A 14,042-nucleotide genomic window follows, 5' to 3' on the forward strand; every position below is an offset into this window, starting at 1 on the left:
CACCGGAAGTCTAGGGACAGGTCAAAGGGGGTGCGGTCTCCTAAGCTAATGGCGGGCCTCTTGCTAGTGTCCGGCCGGATCTTGCGGATTCCCGGTGGTCAACTTTGGCTTCTTTTGCCTCGCAGTTTCGGGATTTGGGTCCCAGCAGATGGGACCGGGGGGGTCTTAGTGAGGCGGGTGTGCGCGCGGCGAGAGAACGGGTGGCGGGCCTTGGGGCTCTCAGGCAGCATCCCGGGATGCCGGCTGCTGAGCACGGACGTGCCGCCACCGCCGGGGACGTCTGGACCCGAAGGGAAGGGCCGCAGAGACCCCACGCGCCCCTCGAAGCCTGGGGTGAGTGCACACCTGTACCACTTCCTTTCCTCGTCGCGGCTGTCAGACATCCCTGTGGCCTTCCCATCCCACTTGGTCGTAACTTCAGAAATCACTTGGTCAGACCTAAAGTTGTGCGCGATTCGGCGTGGATCAAAGTGTCAGGTTTTCTTAGAGGTCTCAACCTGACATTTACCATTATTGAGGATTGGGAGTAGTTTTATAATTTCCAACACTTGAGTTTTCTTCAGGAATTCTGTGTATACGTTGAAATTATGCAAAATATGGGTCGTAATTTCATGCCGGGTATGCCCTTTTTTGGGTTTCTCTCAGCTTCTAATCCTGACCCGAAAAGAACCGAAAAACCACTACCTTTTAGTTGATAAGTAAGATAAATGATTTTTGGAGCTGGGAAAGGGTTAATGAGTTAGGCCTAGGTGTCCGACATCTTACCTTGGGATTGAAAAGACTACAAAGAAAAAACTTTATGCAATTTGCAAGAAGCTCCACTTTTAGATCTCATCTACGTTTCCTTTGTTGCTTTGGAAGCCAGAATGAGCCTAACTTCCCAAATTTTATTTGGTTTATTTATATTTACAATACCAACCCATGTAGGTAACTAACTGGTTTTTAAAGCAGCAATTGGGATCAGAGTCACACGTAGTAACAGTCAGGGTACTTGAGCTTTGAGTTGCTTTTTTTCACTTGAAAAGAAATTGACTTAGCGAACTTTCCCTTGGAAATGTGCCTTTGTAATTATGTTAGAGCCCAGGTGCAACTGCATCCACAGACCCTTCCAGTATTTTCTAACGCTGAATAACATGAAACATTCTGCACACTTAACAAAATCAAGGCCTCTGTGTATATGTGTTTGAAACAACAATAAATTTAGTATGAGTAAATGTCTGCATCATATTACTTTTATTTTTGAAATTTCTGACCCAGTAGCCCGTTTCCTGGAAGTCTTTAGCAGTCACATTTGCTATTGGAGGAGCTTTACTGGCAGGGATGAAGTACTTCAAGAAAGAGAAGATGGAGAGTAAGTAGATAATCATTTGGTCAGCTCTGAATAAAATCCTTCCTAGTGATGGACCAGCATCTTTTTGTCATTTTTAGACTTTTTGTCTTGAAATAATTTTAGACTTGCAGAAGAGTTGTAAATATGGTGTAGAGAGTCTCCACCTAGCTTCCCCTAATGTTAACATGTATGTAACCGTGAAAGCTAAGAAATTAAAATTGGTATAGCAGTACTTACTACAACCACACACTTTATTCAGATTTCACCTGTTTTTCCTGTTGCCTTTTATCTGTTCCATGATCTAGTCCAGGATAGCGCTGTCTAATAGTATGAAATGACTTATTTGTGGGCAGATACAAGAGTGGGTAGTATGAAGTCCAAAAGGTACAAAGATGACCAAGATGCAGTCCAGCCATTGAGATAGGGAAATAGATACAGAAGTAATATATTTTACTAGATGAGGTTCTGTCAGGTCAGGCAGAAGTTCAGGGGGTCTGAGGGCCAAAAGAAGGCCCAACCTTCACTGTGGACCACTGAGTATCAGCAGAGGGGAAAAGGCCAACGCTGACTGTGGAAGATGGGGAGAGAGGAACTGGGTGCAAGAATGCTGAAAGTGCTTTGGATAGACGCTTGGCAGTATTCAGAAACTGTTTACAGGAAGTTTATATTTTAGTGAATATTCTAGGACTTTTAAGATGTGGTTTAGAAGTTTTTAGTAAATCTTTATCACTTAAATCTGTTTTGATTTCTTTACTTTAGATTCTCTTCTGATGCCTTTATACAAAGGATAATGTTTAAATCTGGGAATGAGAATTCATAGGCTTTAGTACCTTAGCAATATAACATCCGTATTGGTCCTTTTTTATTGGTCCAATAACTAAAAGTATTTTGATAGGACTTTCATATTTTAATAATCAGTTAAGTTCCTTTAGTTTCACAATGAAACAAAACTGAACAACTAGGAAAGCGGTGATAGACACACTTATAGAAAATGCAAGCTTCTTTTGACTTTAGTTTGGAATTTCACCTACAATTAATATGCTTTATTAAAAATGTGTTATCATACAATATTAGTATTAACTTAGTGTTCTTAAATCATTTGACAATATTTGCTGACATGATGCCTCATCATTTCTAAATAGTTTATTGCAGGGGTGTCAAACTCATTTTTACCTAGGGCAACTTCAGCTTTTGGTCGCCTTCAAAGGGCTGAAATAATTTTAGGACTGTATAAATGTAACTACTCCTTAACTGTTAAGGAGTTGAAATTACATTCGGCCCTTTGTAGGCAACCACGTGCCTGAGGTGGCCCCTGGTGAAAATGAGTTTGACACCTCTGGTTTATTGTATATTTCTCCAACGTAATCGCAATACAGCCATCAAAATAAAGAAAGTAACATTGATATGTTACTACTGTTCAGTGTTCAGACCTCATTCGGAGTTTTACAGCTTGATGCCTTTATAGCAAAAGTTTTCCAATTCAGAATCACACCTCGTACATACCTAGTTAGTCTTAGTCTTCTTCAGCCTGTAACAGGTTTTCAGTCTTTACTTGACTTTTAAAACCTGGTGTCAGCCATTTTTCTAAAAAGCCCCATTTCATTTTTAATGGAGGATGATATTTAGAAGTTAGGGTATTAGTTCATTGTTATTGGAGTATGTCTGCTCCCAGACCCTCAGAACAGACAAAGCTATGAAGGATACACACACACACACACACACACATACACACACACCCATAAGTTCACACCATACCACCAGTTTTTTTCCCAGTACTACATGGTTCATTCTAGTTTTCTTTCTTTCCATTGGTCTACCTCCCTGTCAATTTGTAACTCCCTTATCTCTAATGTAACTAAGATCCCATAGCCACTGTCCCCTCCCCATGCAGCTGCCCTCAGCACACTCAGGCTCAGATGTCAGTGCCAGCCCCCCATCTTGCCACCTGGGCTCAGGCATCCTCCATGGCTCTGCCCCGGGTCCACCCCCATCATGGCACACCCGTTGGCTTAGGACTGCATTGTTCCAGAAGAATAATGCATTGTTTAAGAAGAAATATTTTTACCACTTTCTTTTTTTACGATGTTTACTATATAATACAGCATTTGATTTGATTTGATTGTTTTATGCTTATTTTCCTTAAAAGAATTTTTAAGCTTCTTGAAAACAGACTATTTCTTCTACATTTTACACAGTCATTAGCATAGTATAATCATATATCAGGCATTTGAGTACCTGTGGTTAGATTGACTTTCCTTTTATTTTGGCATGTGTATTTGTGTCTGTTTAAGAGCTAGAGAAGGAACGGCAGCGAAGCATTGGAAAGCCTCTGCTTGGGGGACCATTTTCCCTCACAACTCACACTGGAGAGCCAAAGACTGATAAGGACTACCTGGGTCAGTGGGTGCTGATTTACTTTGGTTTCACTCACTGCCCTGATATTTGTCCAGAAGAACTAGAAAAAATGATTCAAGTCGTGGATGAAATAGGTAAGAAAGCCATCACTTATGTATATGATAACTTCATGTTATGCTTTCCACATTCTTGAGTTACTGTTAGGTGGAGGGTCGTAATTATTTGGTTTGTGAGAACATAAGATCTCAGCATGAGGTTTGTTTATTGCATAGGTTCCCATGACCTATAAGTTCTCCACCAAAAGAAACTTGTTCTGATACTACATGTAATATTAGGTTGCTTAAAAATGTCAGTATAGTCTGGGTCTCCCTTACCTCTGCTTTGTGTCCCTTCCCTTTCTTGTGGCCTTTCATCACTGACACCACCATTGCCCTCTCCCAGGTAACTGGGTTAGACAGTGAAATCTGTGGGATGGTATCCGAAGTGTAGTCAGGGGCACTTATTAGGGCCAATAAGAAGATAGGGCACATCCTTCTTAAAATGAATTGTTCCAGGATATTCAGTTCTTATAAATAGTTTACCCTGCCCTTGAGGTATGGTTGGGGAGACGACCTACAAATACTGTATCGGGTTAGGAAACGAGACACCCATATGGTGTGATCCAAGTATTGGCATGTACTATACACTGGTGCGGGTGTTTGCTGGGTTATTTACCTGACTCCACCACAGGTAACACATGGACCTGTTCTTCCTGAGGGCCATCCCGTCCCCTTCCCTGTTGTCATGTAACGCCAGTGTTAGCTATGCCCTTGTGTTTCCTTAGTGCCTTGCTGTACCAGTTACTATACTGTATTTGTTGGTTTTCTTTGTCTTTTCCCTTAGAGTGTGAATAGTGACTGACAAGAACTTTCTTTCAGATAACATTCCAACTCTGCCAAATTTAACTCCACTTTTCATCACTATTGATCCAGAGAGGGACACAAAGGAAGCCATTGCAAATTATGTGAAAGGTTTGTTTCATTAATAATACCTTATATTTGTTTACCTCTACAGTTTGTGAAAGGTCAACTCATGCAAACCATCTAATGCTCTGTGAAATGGCGGGGGCAAATGTTGTTACAAGTTTCACAACAGATAAAATGATGAAGCTCAGAGTATGATTGTGGCTGATAAGTAAATAAATAAAAAACAGGTTTCTTAATTCCTGGTGCAGGGAGGGCTCTTTTTATTTTGTTACAGTGGAAGAACGAAACTTGGCCAACAAAGTTCATAGGTCAACAAAGTTAATTTAATAGAACCTTGAACTGAGAGCAAGGACACATCATTTCCAATTCTGGCTCCATGCCTCATTCTCTCCTTGTAAAATGAGTGTGCATGCATTCTGGGAGTGTGTGCATTGGGAGATTAAAAATGAATTCTGTGTACATACATTTTGAGCTCAGCACATGTTTTATTGTATAAACCCAAACATTCGTTATGACAGAAACACATTCCTGTTAATGGAAGAATTTCAATTCAAACATCTCACCATGTAGGTTAAAACCTATTAGGAGGTACTTTTAAAGACTGTAAATTATGGTAGAGTTAAAGATGAAAACTTAGGTCTCACGAGCTTCAGTGAGTTGCTTAATTTCTCTGGATTCAAGTTTTTTTTTCAGCTGGGTGCTTAAAAATCAAGAATTTAAATTTTAATTATGGTGAAATCGATTTAAAATATTGGACAGAAGGACTAGTGAATAGTTTTATATTTATTTTTATTATATGACGCATTCTAATGCACATATTCTCCAAAGCTTTGCAATTATTTTTAAAATGTACCTTTAAAAGGCTGGCTATATGTTTTACTATTTTAAAAAAATTATTGAAATGTAATTAACAAAGTGTACTTATTTAAAGTGTACAATTTGTTACATTTTGACATATGTATGCATTGGGAAGCAATCACCACAATAAAAAAGTGAACCCCCATCACCTCCAGCAGTTTCTTGGTGCCTTGCTAACCCTTCCCTCCTGCCCCTCCACTTCACCCATCACCTCCACTGGTCTGCTCTTTGTCAATACAATTAATTTGCATTTTCTAGAAGTTTATGTAACAGAATTATAGAATATGTACTTTTTTAATGGCTTCTTTCAGTATAATTATTTTGAGATTTTTCCATGTTGTGGAATAGTTCATTTATTTTTATTTTTGAGTAGTATTCAGTTTTTGACTATTACAAATAAAGCTGCTAAGAGCATTCAGATGCAAGTCTTTGTATGAACACATGCTTTTATTTCTCTTGAGTGAAATATCTAGGAGTGGAGTGGCTGGATCATGTGATAAGTCTATGTTTAACTTTTTAAGAAACTGACATTTTCTCCACAGCATTTTTTGTATTCCTACTATCAGTACACAAAAGTTCCAGTTCCTACACATCCTTGCCACACTGGATATGGTCGGTAGTCTTTTTAAGTTTAGCCACTTCAGTAGATATTTAGTGGTAGGTACCTCATTGTGGTTTTAATATGCATTTCCCTAATGTTAAGTATCTTTTTTAAAATAAAGATGTTATGTATTTATTTTTAGAGGGGGAGGGAGGGAGAAAGAGAGGGATAGAAACATTAATGTGTGGTTACCTCTCAAGCGCCCCCAATTGGGGACCTGGCCTGCAACCCAGGCATGTGCCCAGACCTGGAATAGAACCAGCAACCTTTTGGTTTGTGGGAGGATGCCCAACTCACTGACCCACACCAGTCAGGGCTAATTTAGGGCTAATTTCTCTTCATTTACTTATAGAGTGGAAGAGAAAGACAAACTCTCTTGCTTTTTTAGTATCTGAACAGTTTTTCAGTTTGGAATAAGGAGTGATAGAGGCTTCCTCTACCTTTAGTGGATGGTACTGCTGTTAAACGTCAGACTGTCATGTGAGTAGGCTGGTGTGTCCAGGTGTTGTGAGTTTCACCAGCTAACTTATATAAATTCCAAAAACTTAACCACAAATGCTATGAGATTGTTTGCTAGAAAATGAGATACAGATTTTTTGGCTTGGTATGAATTAGTTATGCAGCAAACTTTCCTTACATAGTAAAAACTATAGTGCTTAATTCATGATTATATCTTTAAACTTCAGCATATCTTAGAACTACATCTAAGTATTTGAAAAAAGCTAAATTAATTTAAAAAGTAATTTAAGTAATTATAATACATTCCCTCTTTACTAGATAATCATGAAAGGATTAGTGACAAGTGCACTGACCAAAAGTGCCCACGGCGTCATGGATGAGACAGGAGACAAATTCACACAGGCTACCAAGTCCTGTGGAGGAAAAGGGACAGCATGGCTACTCCCTCAAGGAGGGAGAGCCTCTGAATGGCTTGGCCACCCTCTCAAGGGGAGAGTGGCTTGGAGTGACTCTCTCGCTCAAGGAGAGAGAGAGTGCGCTGACCCTTGCCTTTTATTGGGTTTTTTGCACAGGAGTTCGGGTACAACTTATTAGTCATTGTCAGGCAGTAAACAGTAGATAGTATACGAAGAACCATTAGGGCTTCTCCTAAGTCAGGGTCTGTCAGCTTAAAGGCTACAGAACTTTGGGAACATAAACTCACTTTCTGCTTGGGCCTTTATCATTTAATTAAAAGCATTCTAAGCAAAGTAGGCTTCACAGGATTGTTAGGAATTCTTTCTCATGACAGATCACCCTGGGGACCGGGCTGCACCACTGTCTGTCATTGTTTTCAGGCTTAAGTCAGGCAGAGGAGGCAGATAGCCAAAAAATTCTCAGAGACTTCTCACGGACAGACTGAGGACTTAGGCTTCGTCAAAGCCAGGGGACGAGGGTCCATTACCTCCTTTCTCCATAGCTTCCCAAGTCCTTCCCTGAGGCCTCCACATGATCATACCTATCTTAGGTGATTCCCCTCTTGGGGAATCTTTCCCGTCATTGGCTAACTGATTGAACATTGGAGGCAAGTTATGGAAAAAGCAGCAGAAGTGGTGCTCCTGCCAGGGGGGTAAGCTTTATGTCCTTAGTGGCTTATGGCTCACTCAGCCTTAGCCATTGGGGAGGGGGGTTCAGCTCCTGAAACCAGGCAGGGCAGTCCCCAACAGATTAGACCGATAGATTACTAAGAACCAATTTTTGGTTTCATTGATCTTATTAATATGCTATTTTTAGTTCCATTGATTTCTGCTCTTAATTTTTTTTTCTGCTTACTTTGGGTTTAATTTGCTCTTTCATTTTCTAGTTTCCTAAGGTAGAAACTTACTGATTTTAGATCTATTTTCTTTCCTGCTATAAGCATTCAATGCTATAAATTTCCCTGTTAAGTACTGCTTTTGCTTCATCCCACAGATCTGGGTGGGTTGTATTTCTGTTTTCATTTTTCAAAATATATTTTACTTTCTCTTGAGATTTCTCCTTTGACCTATATGTAACTTAGAAGTGTGTTTATCTCCACGTACTCGGGGATTTTTCAGATATTTTTGGTTACTAATTTCCAGTTGAACTCCAATGTGACTTACATATAACAAAGGGGAACTTTCATTTGTTGTACAGGAATTTACTTTCTTTTGAATCATGAGGAAATGTTCAGGGACTCACAGGAAGAAAGCAGTAGTGCCACTGTAGAACTGATGTTGCTTTTAAAAAAATTATTTATTTTTAGAGAGAGAGGAAGGAAAGGAGAAAGAGTGGGAGAGAAACATCAGTGTCCGGTTGCTTCTCGTGTGCCTCCCACTGGGGACCTGGCCTGCAACCCAGGCACGTGCCCTGACAGGGAATTGAAGCGGTGACCCTTTGCTTCACAGGCCCATGCTCAATCCAAAGAGCTACATCAGCCAGGGCTGATGCTGCTTTTTGATATAGGCATGGTTGTTTTGTGTGCTTCTCATTTCTCACTGTCATTCTCATTTTTTATTTAGAATTTTCTCCCAAACTGGTTGGCTTGACTGGCACAAAAGAACAGATTGATCAAGTGGCCAGAGCTTACCGAGTATATTACAGCCCGGGCCCCAAGGACGAAGATGAGGACTACATAGTAAGTAAATGCCCAGGTTTCGGCCCACAGGCTGCTCTCAGACCTCAGATGTTCATACATCTTTGAGTGATGACTGACTGGCTTCAGTGATGAAGGAGAACCTGAGATTATTACAAATTCCTTAGGAATTACAGGTGTTTGAAAGTAGAGTAGAAGTATAATTTTTTTAAGGATGCTTGTTTAATATATATTCACTGTTCCCATAATTTAACTGCCTGTTCTTTTTTCTAGTGACACATAAAAGTATAGGGCAATATAAAATCAGTGGTGCCTTAAAATCCGTGGGATATAGTACCTTGATACCATGTTGGAAATAAAAAGCCATCATTTTGGAGCAAAGCTTACTTTAGTTTTAATAAGTATTGTATTGGTTGTCTCTTTGTCCCCTATGAAGAGGTCAAAAAACCATGCTCCTTTTGAGAAGCAGTGTTACACCGTAAATAACTATATTTTGGGGATGAATGAATAAGAATTCTGAACAGCAAGAGAAAAGATGAAAGCCATAGATAGGTAGACTCTCTGTAAGTTATATTTTCATATCAACTATATGCTTTGCATAATTAGGCATTTAACATGTGTTTTTTATGATGAAGAACAGAGATTCCATTAAGTGGCCCCTCTGCAGCTCAGGCATCAGCACTGCCCCTGGGCCCTCGGCTGATGCCCGGGCTCCTTTGTTCCTGCTGTGGTTAGAGGTTTTGCAGTGAAGCACCAACGAAGGGCATAAGCACAGCCCTGTGCCATTGTCTTCTTAGTGCAGTCATTCTTTCGCATCACATTAAGAGTCGACACTGTGTTTTAGTATCATTTCCGTTCTTTTCTTCAGTTATTGTGCTCTGGTTTCTGTATTACAGTGGCTGGACAAAGTGATGAATCAGAATAGCTTTTTCACCTGCAAAGCTAGTTTTATAGAAAGAAAGATGATAAGGACCCTGAGTCATAGGTCTGCTAGCTACACCATGGCTATTTTCCAAGAACAGCGTGTTGAAGAAACCTCTCACTGGGGTGCTTTGTCTGCACAGCGCCCTGTGGTTCCTCTGCCACCTTTGAGCCTGGAGCACACTGTGTGCCCTTGCAGCCAAGGCCTGCATTAGGATTCTGGTCCTTTTGATTTAAGCCTGCACCCTAATCTTGTTTTCCAGTTCTGGTGCCTCATAGATTTAGGGAAACTTGGATTCATGGGGGCAGAAGACAAAAATAAGCATCTTTTTTAAGACCTAAGTTTAAGGAAAGAGGAAACCCTACCGTGGGTTCCTCTTGCTGCACCAGCAGCATGAGAAAAATGAGAGCAGAGCAGAGGGTCTAGGGAGTAGGCCATGGGAAAAACTTTCCAAACTGCTTTATGCTTCTGTAAAAGAGAGTTGTATTAACTGGTTTGATTTTGGACACTGGTTTGATTTTGATTTGTACTGTGTACATAATCCAGAATGTGGATATTAATTTTTTAACCTTAAATATTGAGATGTATGTATTTAAGTCTTATGGAGACTTCTTGGACCCTCTAGAAACTACCCCAGACTCCTTTTAGAGAAATGGTGGTTGTCCACCTTAAGAATTTTTTTTTTTTAAAGATTTTATTTATTTATCTTTTAGAGGGAAAGGGAAGGAGAGAGGGAGAGAAACATCAATGTATGGTCACCTTAAGAATTTGACAATTGATAGGAAATAACATGGAGTTCATTGTTCTACATTTGCTGAGTCAACCAATAGGGGGAGACACCCTCCAGCCTCTTGGTTTATCATTAGTATCATTAGTAAGGGATTTTTGTCCCTTGAGGTTACAGATTTTCATCTACAAAATGGTGTGGGAAACGTGTGTTGAGATTTAAGGACTTGGAAGGAGTGAGGGAATACCTTGAAGGTTGAGAGGTAGTGGAATGAGGTTTTATTAATCTGAAACAACAGCAACTAAAGGTAAGCAAGCTTCTGCCTTTTAAACACTAGTGGAATCCTCAGACTGATAGTGAATGTCAGCTGGGCACACCAAGCATTTAGGATTCTGCTGAAAGTTAAATGGGCATGTCATTGCATTTTTTACGTGTGTGTGTGTGTGTATATATATGAATATATACAGAAGATTATGTTATTTTGTAAGCATTAATTAGAAATTATTTTTGACAAATACTACAAATGGTTTTCAAACCTAAAAAAATGATGTTCAGTTTCACTCGTAATAAAAGAAATATGATAATGTGATGCCATTTTTACTTTTAGATTAGCAAAGATCAGAAATTTGAAATATGTCGTCAAATCAAATTTGGGGAAAGAGGAGCTGCACAGCTGGAACAAGGCAGGCGCACGCACAGCCCTTAGGGACGCTGCCCACTCAAGGGCAGCTGGTCTGAGTCTGCCAGCATTTAAAGTGGAATACTTTTAGGTTAGAGATCCTACTTTTGGGAATTTATCCTATAGGTATAACCTACAACGTTGTTTATTAAAAAGACTGAAAACCAAAACAACCGTTTTTTAAAAGGTTACTCTGTATGTGCTGATGTAGTACAATGCCCAGCATATCATTACATGAGAAAACAAGTACAGTGTATTGTTACTTGTGTGCAAAAAGAAATAGGTGACAGGTAGTAACAGAAATCAGCAGCTGTAAGCTCACACTGGTAAGTGCAGAGAATTCCTCCAGGAGAATGCAGAAGGGCCTGGCAGCTGGGCATCTGGCAGGGGAGGAGGACTTTCATTGTATAAGTTCCCGGTGTATTCTTTTGTCCTTTTTTATAAGCATATATTACCTTTTCAAAAATTGAAAGTTGTGGTGATATCATAAGATTGTAGATTTTGAAATTGGGTAGATCTAGATTTTAAGTGTAGGTCTGGCATTGACCAATTATTTGACTACCTTCTTGAGCCTGTTTTATCATTTGTAGAAATGTACAATGGGTTAAGATGACACATGAAAGAGCTGGTCGGTAAGTGCTAGCTTTTCTCTGCAAGGAACCATGGGAACTTGAAAGAGTTCTAGATACTAGAAACAGAAGACAGTTTGCTCTGCCCACACCCCAGTGGACAGTGAGTCCTGACCATTGACAAGTTAGACATAAACAGAACAGTATTTTTATTATGTGTTATAAAGTAATTTATATTAAGAACACTGATAAAATTAGCCCAGTACACTGAAATTGCTTTCAAAGGAGAGAGAGAGTGGAGAAAAAGAAGAAAGAGAGATGTAAGCTACAGGGTAAAGTTTGAACATGAACTGGAGACCGAATTGCCGACATGTGGAGAAACACAGACCCCCGTCCTGCTCCGGCAGGAGTGATTCCAGGACATGAGCTCACCGGCTCTTTGAGCTCCAGTGTGCATTCTTTCCTTATGGGAGCGGGCAAGTGGCTCTTTCCATTTGCTATGTCTTTACGAATGTGTGTATATAAATAAATAATTACCTCACAGTCATCTGATGTGTGTTAGGGTCTATTTGGGGGATGTCTCCAGTTTGGCATGCACAGTCACATTTCTGTCTTTCAGTCTTGCCAAGTAGCAATCAAGCCTGCAGTGAATTCCAAGGAGTCTAAATTCCAAATCCTCTGCACATTTAAAATTGGATTTTGTGGAAGCATATAACTGGAAAAGACTGATGACGAATCTAAACTTAATGTAGAGCTAGGAATGTTTTAACTTTGCCTCAAAAATGGATAGTGGATTTCAGATGATTCCTTGGAGGTGTAGCATTTGGGGCTCCTCAGGAGTTTCCTGGTAATTGCTTTGGATAGGATTGTTCAGAGAAAAACACTTATTTTCATGTTTCCCTTGATATTACTAATATCAGGACCAAGTACTGTGTTAGGATTTATAAATTATATGTGTAGTAGGTGGTTTTCTGGTTTCTTCTCATCAAAGCAGACTTTAGGTGGTAGTGAATGACAGATAGCCATTGCTTCTCAAAACAAAGACCCACACCCAAGAACATATTGAAGAAAGCGGTTTCTTCCCAATGTATTTGACTCCGTGTGATGTGTCTCTGTAACATGTTAAGGGGTCAGTGAAATATTTGACTTACAAATGTCAGCCCCTCCCCACCAAGCATTGTTGTTCAGCAGCATTGACTGCTGCACGTAGGCTGGCAGCAGCTGTTTCCTAGAAGTGGCTTCTTTTCTCAGAGATTGGGTGGATGAGTGTGTTAAGGATTGAACACAAAGAAGGCCAAAATCTGGCTGCTGTTTCAATCAGTGGTCAGTGTAGGTTTTTAGAACACAAAAGATTTCAGATCATTTGTCACTGTAAATTTGCTATAATAGCTTTAGGCCCATTCCATAATTAATAAATGCCACAAAGATTATTTAAGCATTAATGTGAAGTTCTCTGATCTTGTAGCATTTATTCAGTAAACTAAGCAGTTTATTTTGGTAATCTTTTTATCATCCCATTCCCTCCCCCCCCTTTCTTTGCAGGTGGATCATACCATCATAATGTACTTGATTGGACCAGATGGTGAATTTCTCGATTATTTTGGCCAGAACAAGAAGAATGGAGAAATAGCAGGTTCAATTGCGATGCATATGAGGGAGCACAGGAAAAAGAGCTAGCCAAAGCAGCATTGCCAGTGTGGTGTTCTTCTGCTAAACAGGAAGGAAGCTTTATCTCCCACAGGAGACAACATATATGTATGCTTATATATGCAACCTACAGAATGGCCTTCTACAATGAGAACTGTATTTTGGATAGGGCACGCTGCCCTTGGGATCAGCCAGAATTGATTCTTGGAACTGTGAAGATTACAACCAAAAGTCTCCCAAAGCCACTGTAACACCAGAGGACCAAGTCAAGCCCATGGAGTAGACCTTGGGAAAGGACACTCCAAAGAGGCACAGCCCGTGCATTTCTGCATGTGAGCAGGGCCCTCGGATCAGCATCACTGCTTCTCCCGCGTCTTGGACCCTTGCTCATACAAGTTGTGGGGCTGAATTTCCAGGACTCTGATTTCCACAGTACCGTTGCTTCCCCTTCGAGGATCAGTGGCTGATACGTTAGGCTCTCTGAAGATAGGATTCTAATCCTATCCTGGGCACGCAAGTACTTGATGCGCCCAGCTGTCCATGAGGCAGCTGGTATCTCAGGCATAAGAGCCGAGATGCACTGAATACCATTAAGATGCACAATGTGAGTTCGGAGGCTCATGTGAAACCATTCACAGTTAAGGTTTATGCTTGAGAGCATGAGTCTGAACTTCCGTGTCAAAGAATGTTACTGTCAGGCTTGCATTGCAGTCTCCTATCAGCAGGTGCTGATTTGACTAATGAAGCAGCAATCTATTGTTTGGGGAAAACCATTAGGTTATTTTCTCTAGGGATCTTTTATGGGATTTTTGGGCAAATGATATGCTAGATTTTCAAT

The 14,042-nt window shown here is 40.2% G+C and overlaps 1 protein-coding gene across 1 annotated transcript; it reads left to right on the top strand.

Moving 5' to 3' along the window:
* The first annotated feature begins 6 nt into the window (after window positions 1-6).
* LOC119056603 (protein SCO1 homolog, mitochondrial) lies at window positions 7-13,468 on the top strand. Its single transcript, XM_037155074.2, has 6 exons — window positions 7-333; window positions 1,261-1,351; window positions 3,622-3,819; window positions 4,603-4,695; window positions 8,587-8,702; window positions 13,100-13,468. The coding sequence occupies exons 1-6, from the start codon at window positions 49-51 to the stop codon at window positions 13,232-13,234; spliced, it is 918 nt and encodes a 305-aa protein (XP_037010969.2). The 5' UTR covers window positions 7-48; the 3' UTR covers window positions 13,235-13,468.
* Window positions 13,469-14,042: the final 574 nt, after the last annotated feature.

Source organism: Artibeus jamaicensis, unplaced genomic scaffold (assembly GCF_021234435.1).
Source record: "Artibeus jamaicensis isolate MK-2021 breed Jamaican fruit bat unplaced genomic scaffold, CSHL_Jam_final contig_781, whole genome shotgun sequence".
Lineage (NCBI taxonomy): Eukaryota > Metazoa > Chordata > Mammalia > Chiroptera > Phyllostomidae > Artibeus > Artibeus jamaicensis.

Excerpts from the sequence above, each read along its gene's own strand:
- LOC119056603 (XM_037155074.2), top strand. The coding sequence starts at position 49 with ATGGCGGGCCTCTTGCTAGTGTCCGGCCGGATCTTGCGGATTCCCGGT. Across the intron at positions 4,696-8,586 it reads CATTGCAAATTATGTGAAAG|AATTTTCTCCCAAACTGGTT; the intron begins GTTTGTTTCATT and ends TTTTTTATTTAG. Across the intron at positions 8,703-13,099 it reads ACGAAGATGAGGACTACATA|GTGGATCATACCATCATAAT; the intron begins GTAAGTAAATGC and ends CTTTCTTTGCAG.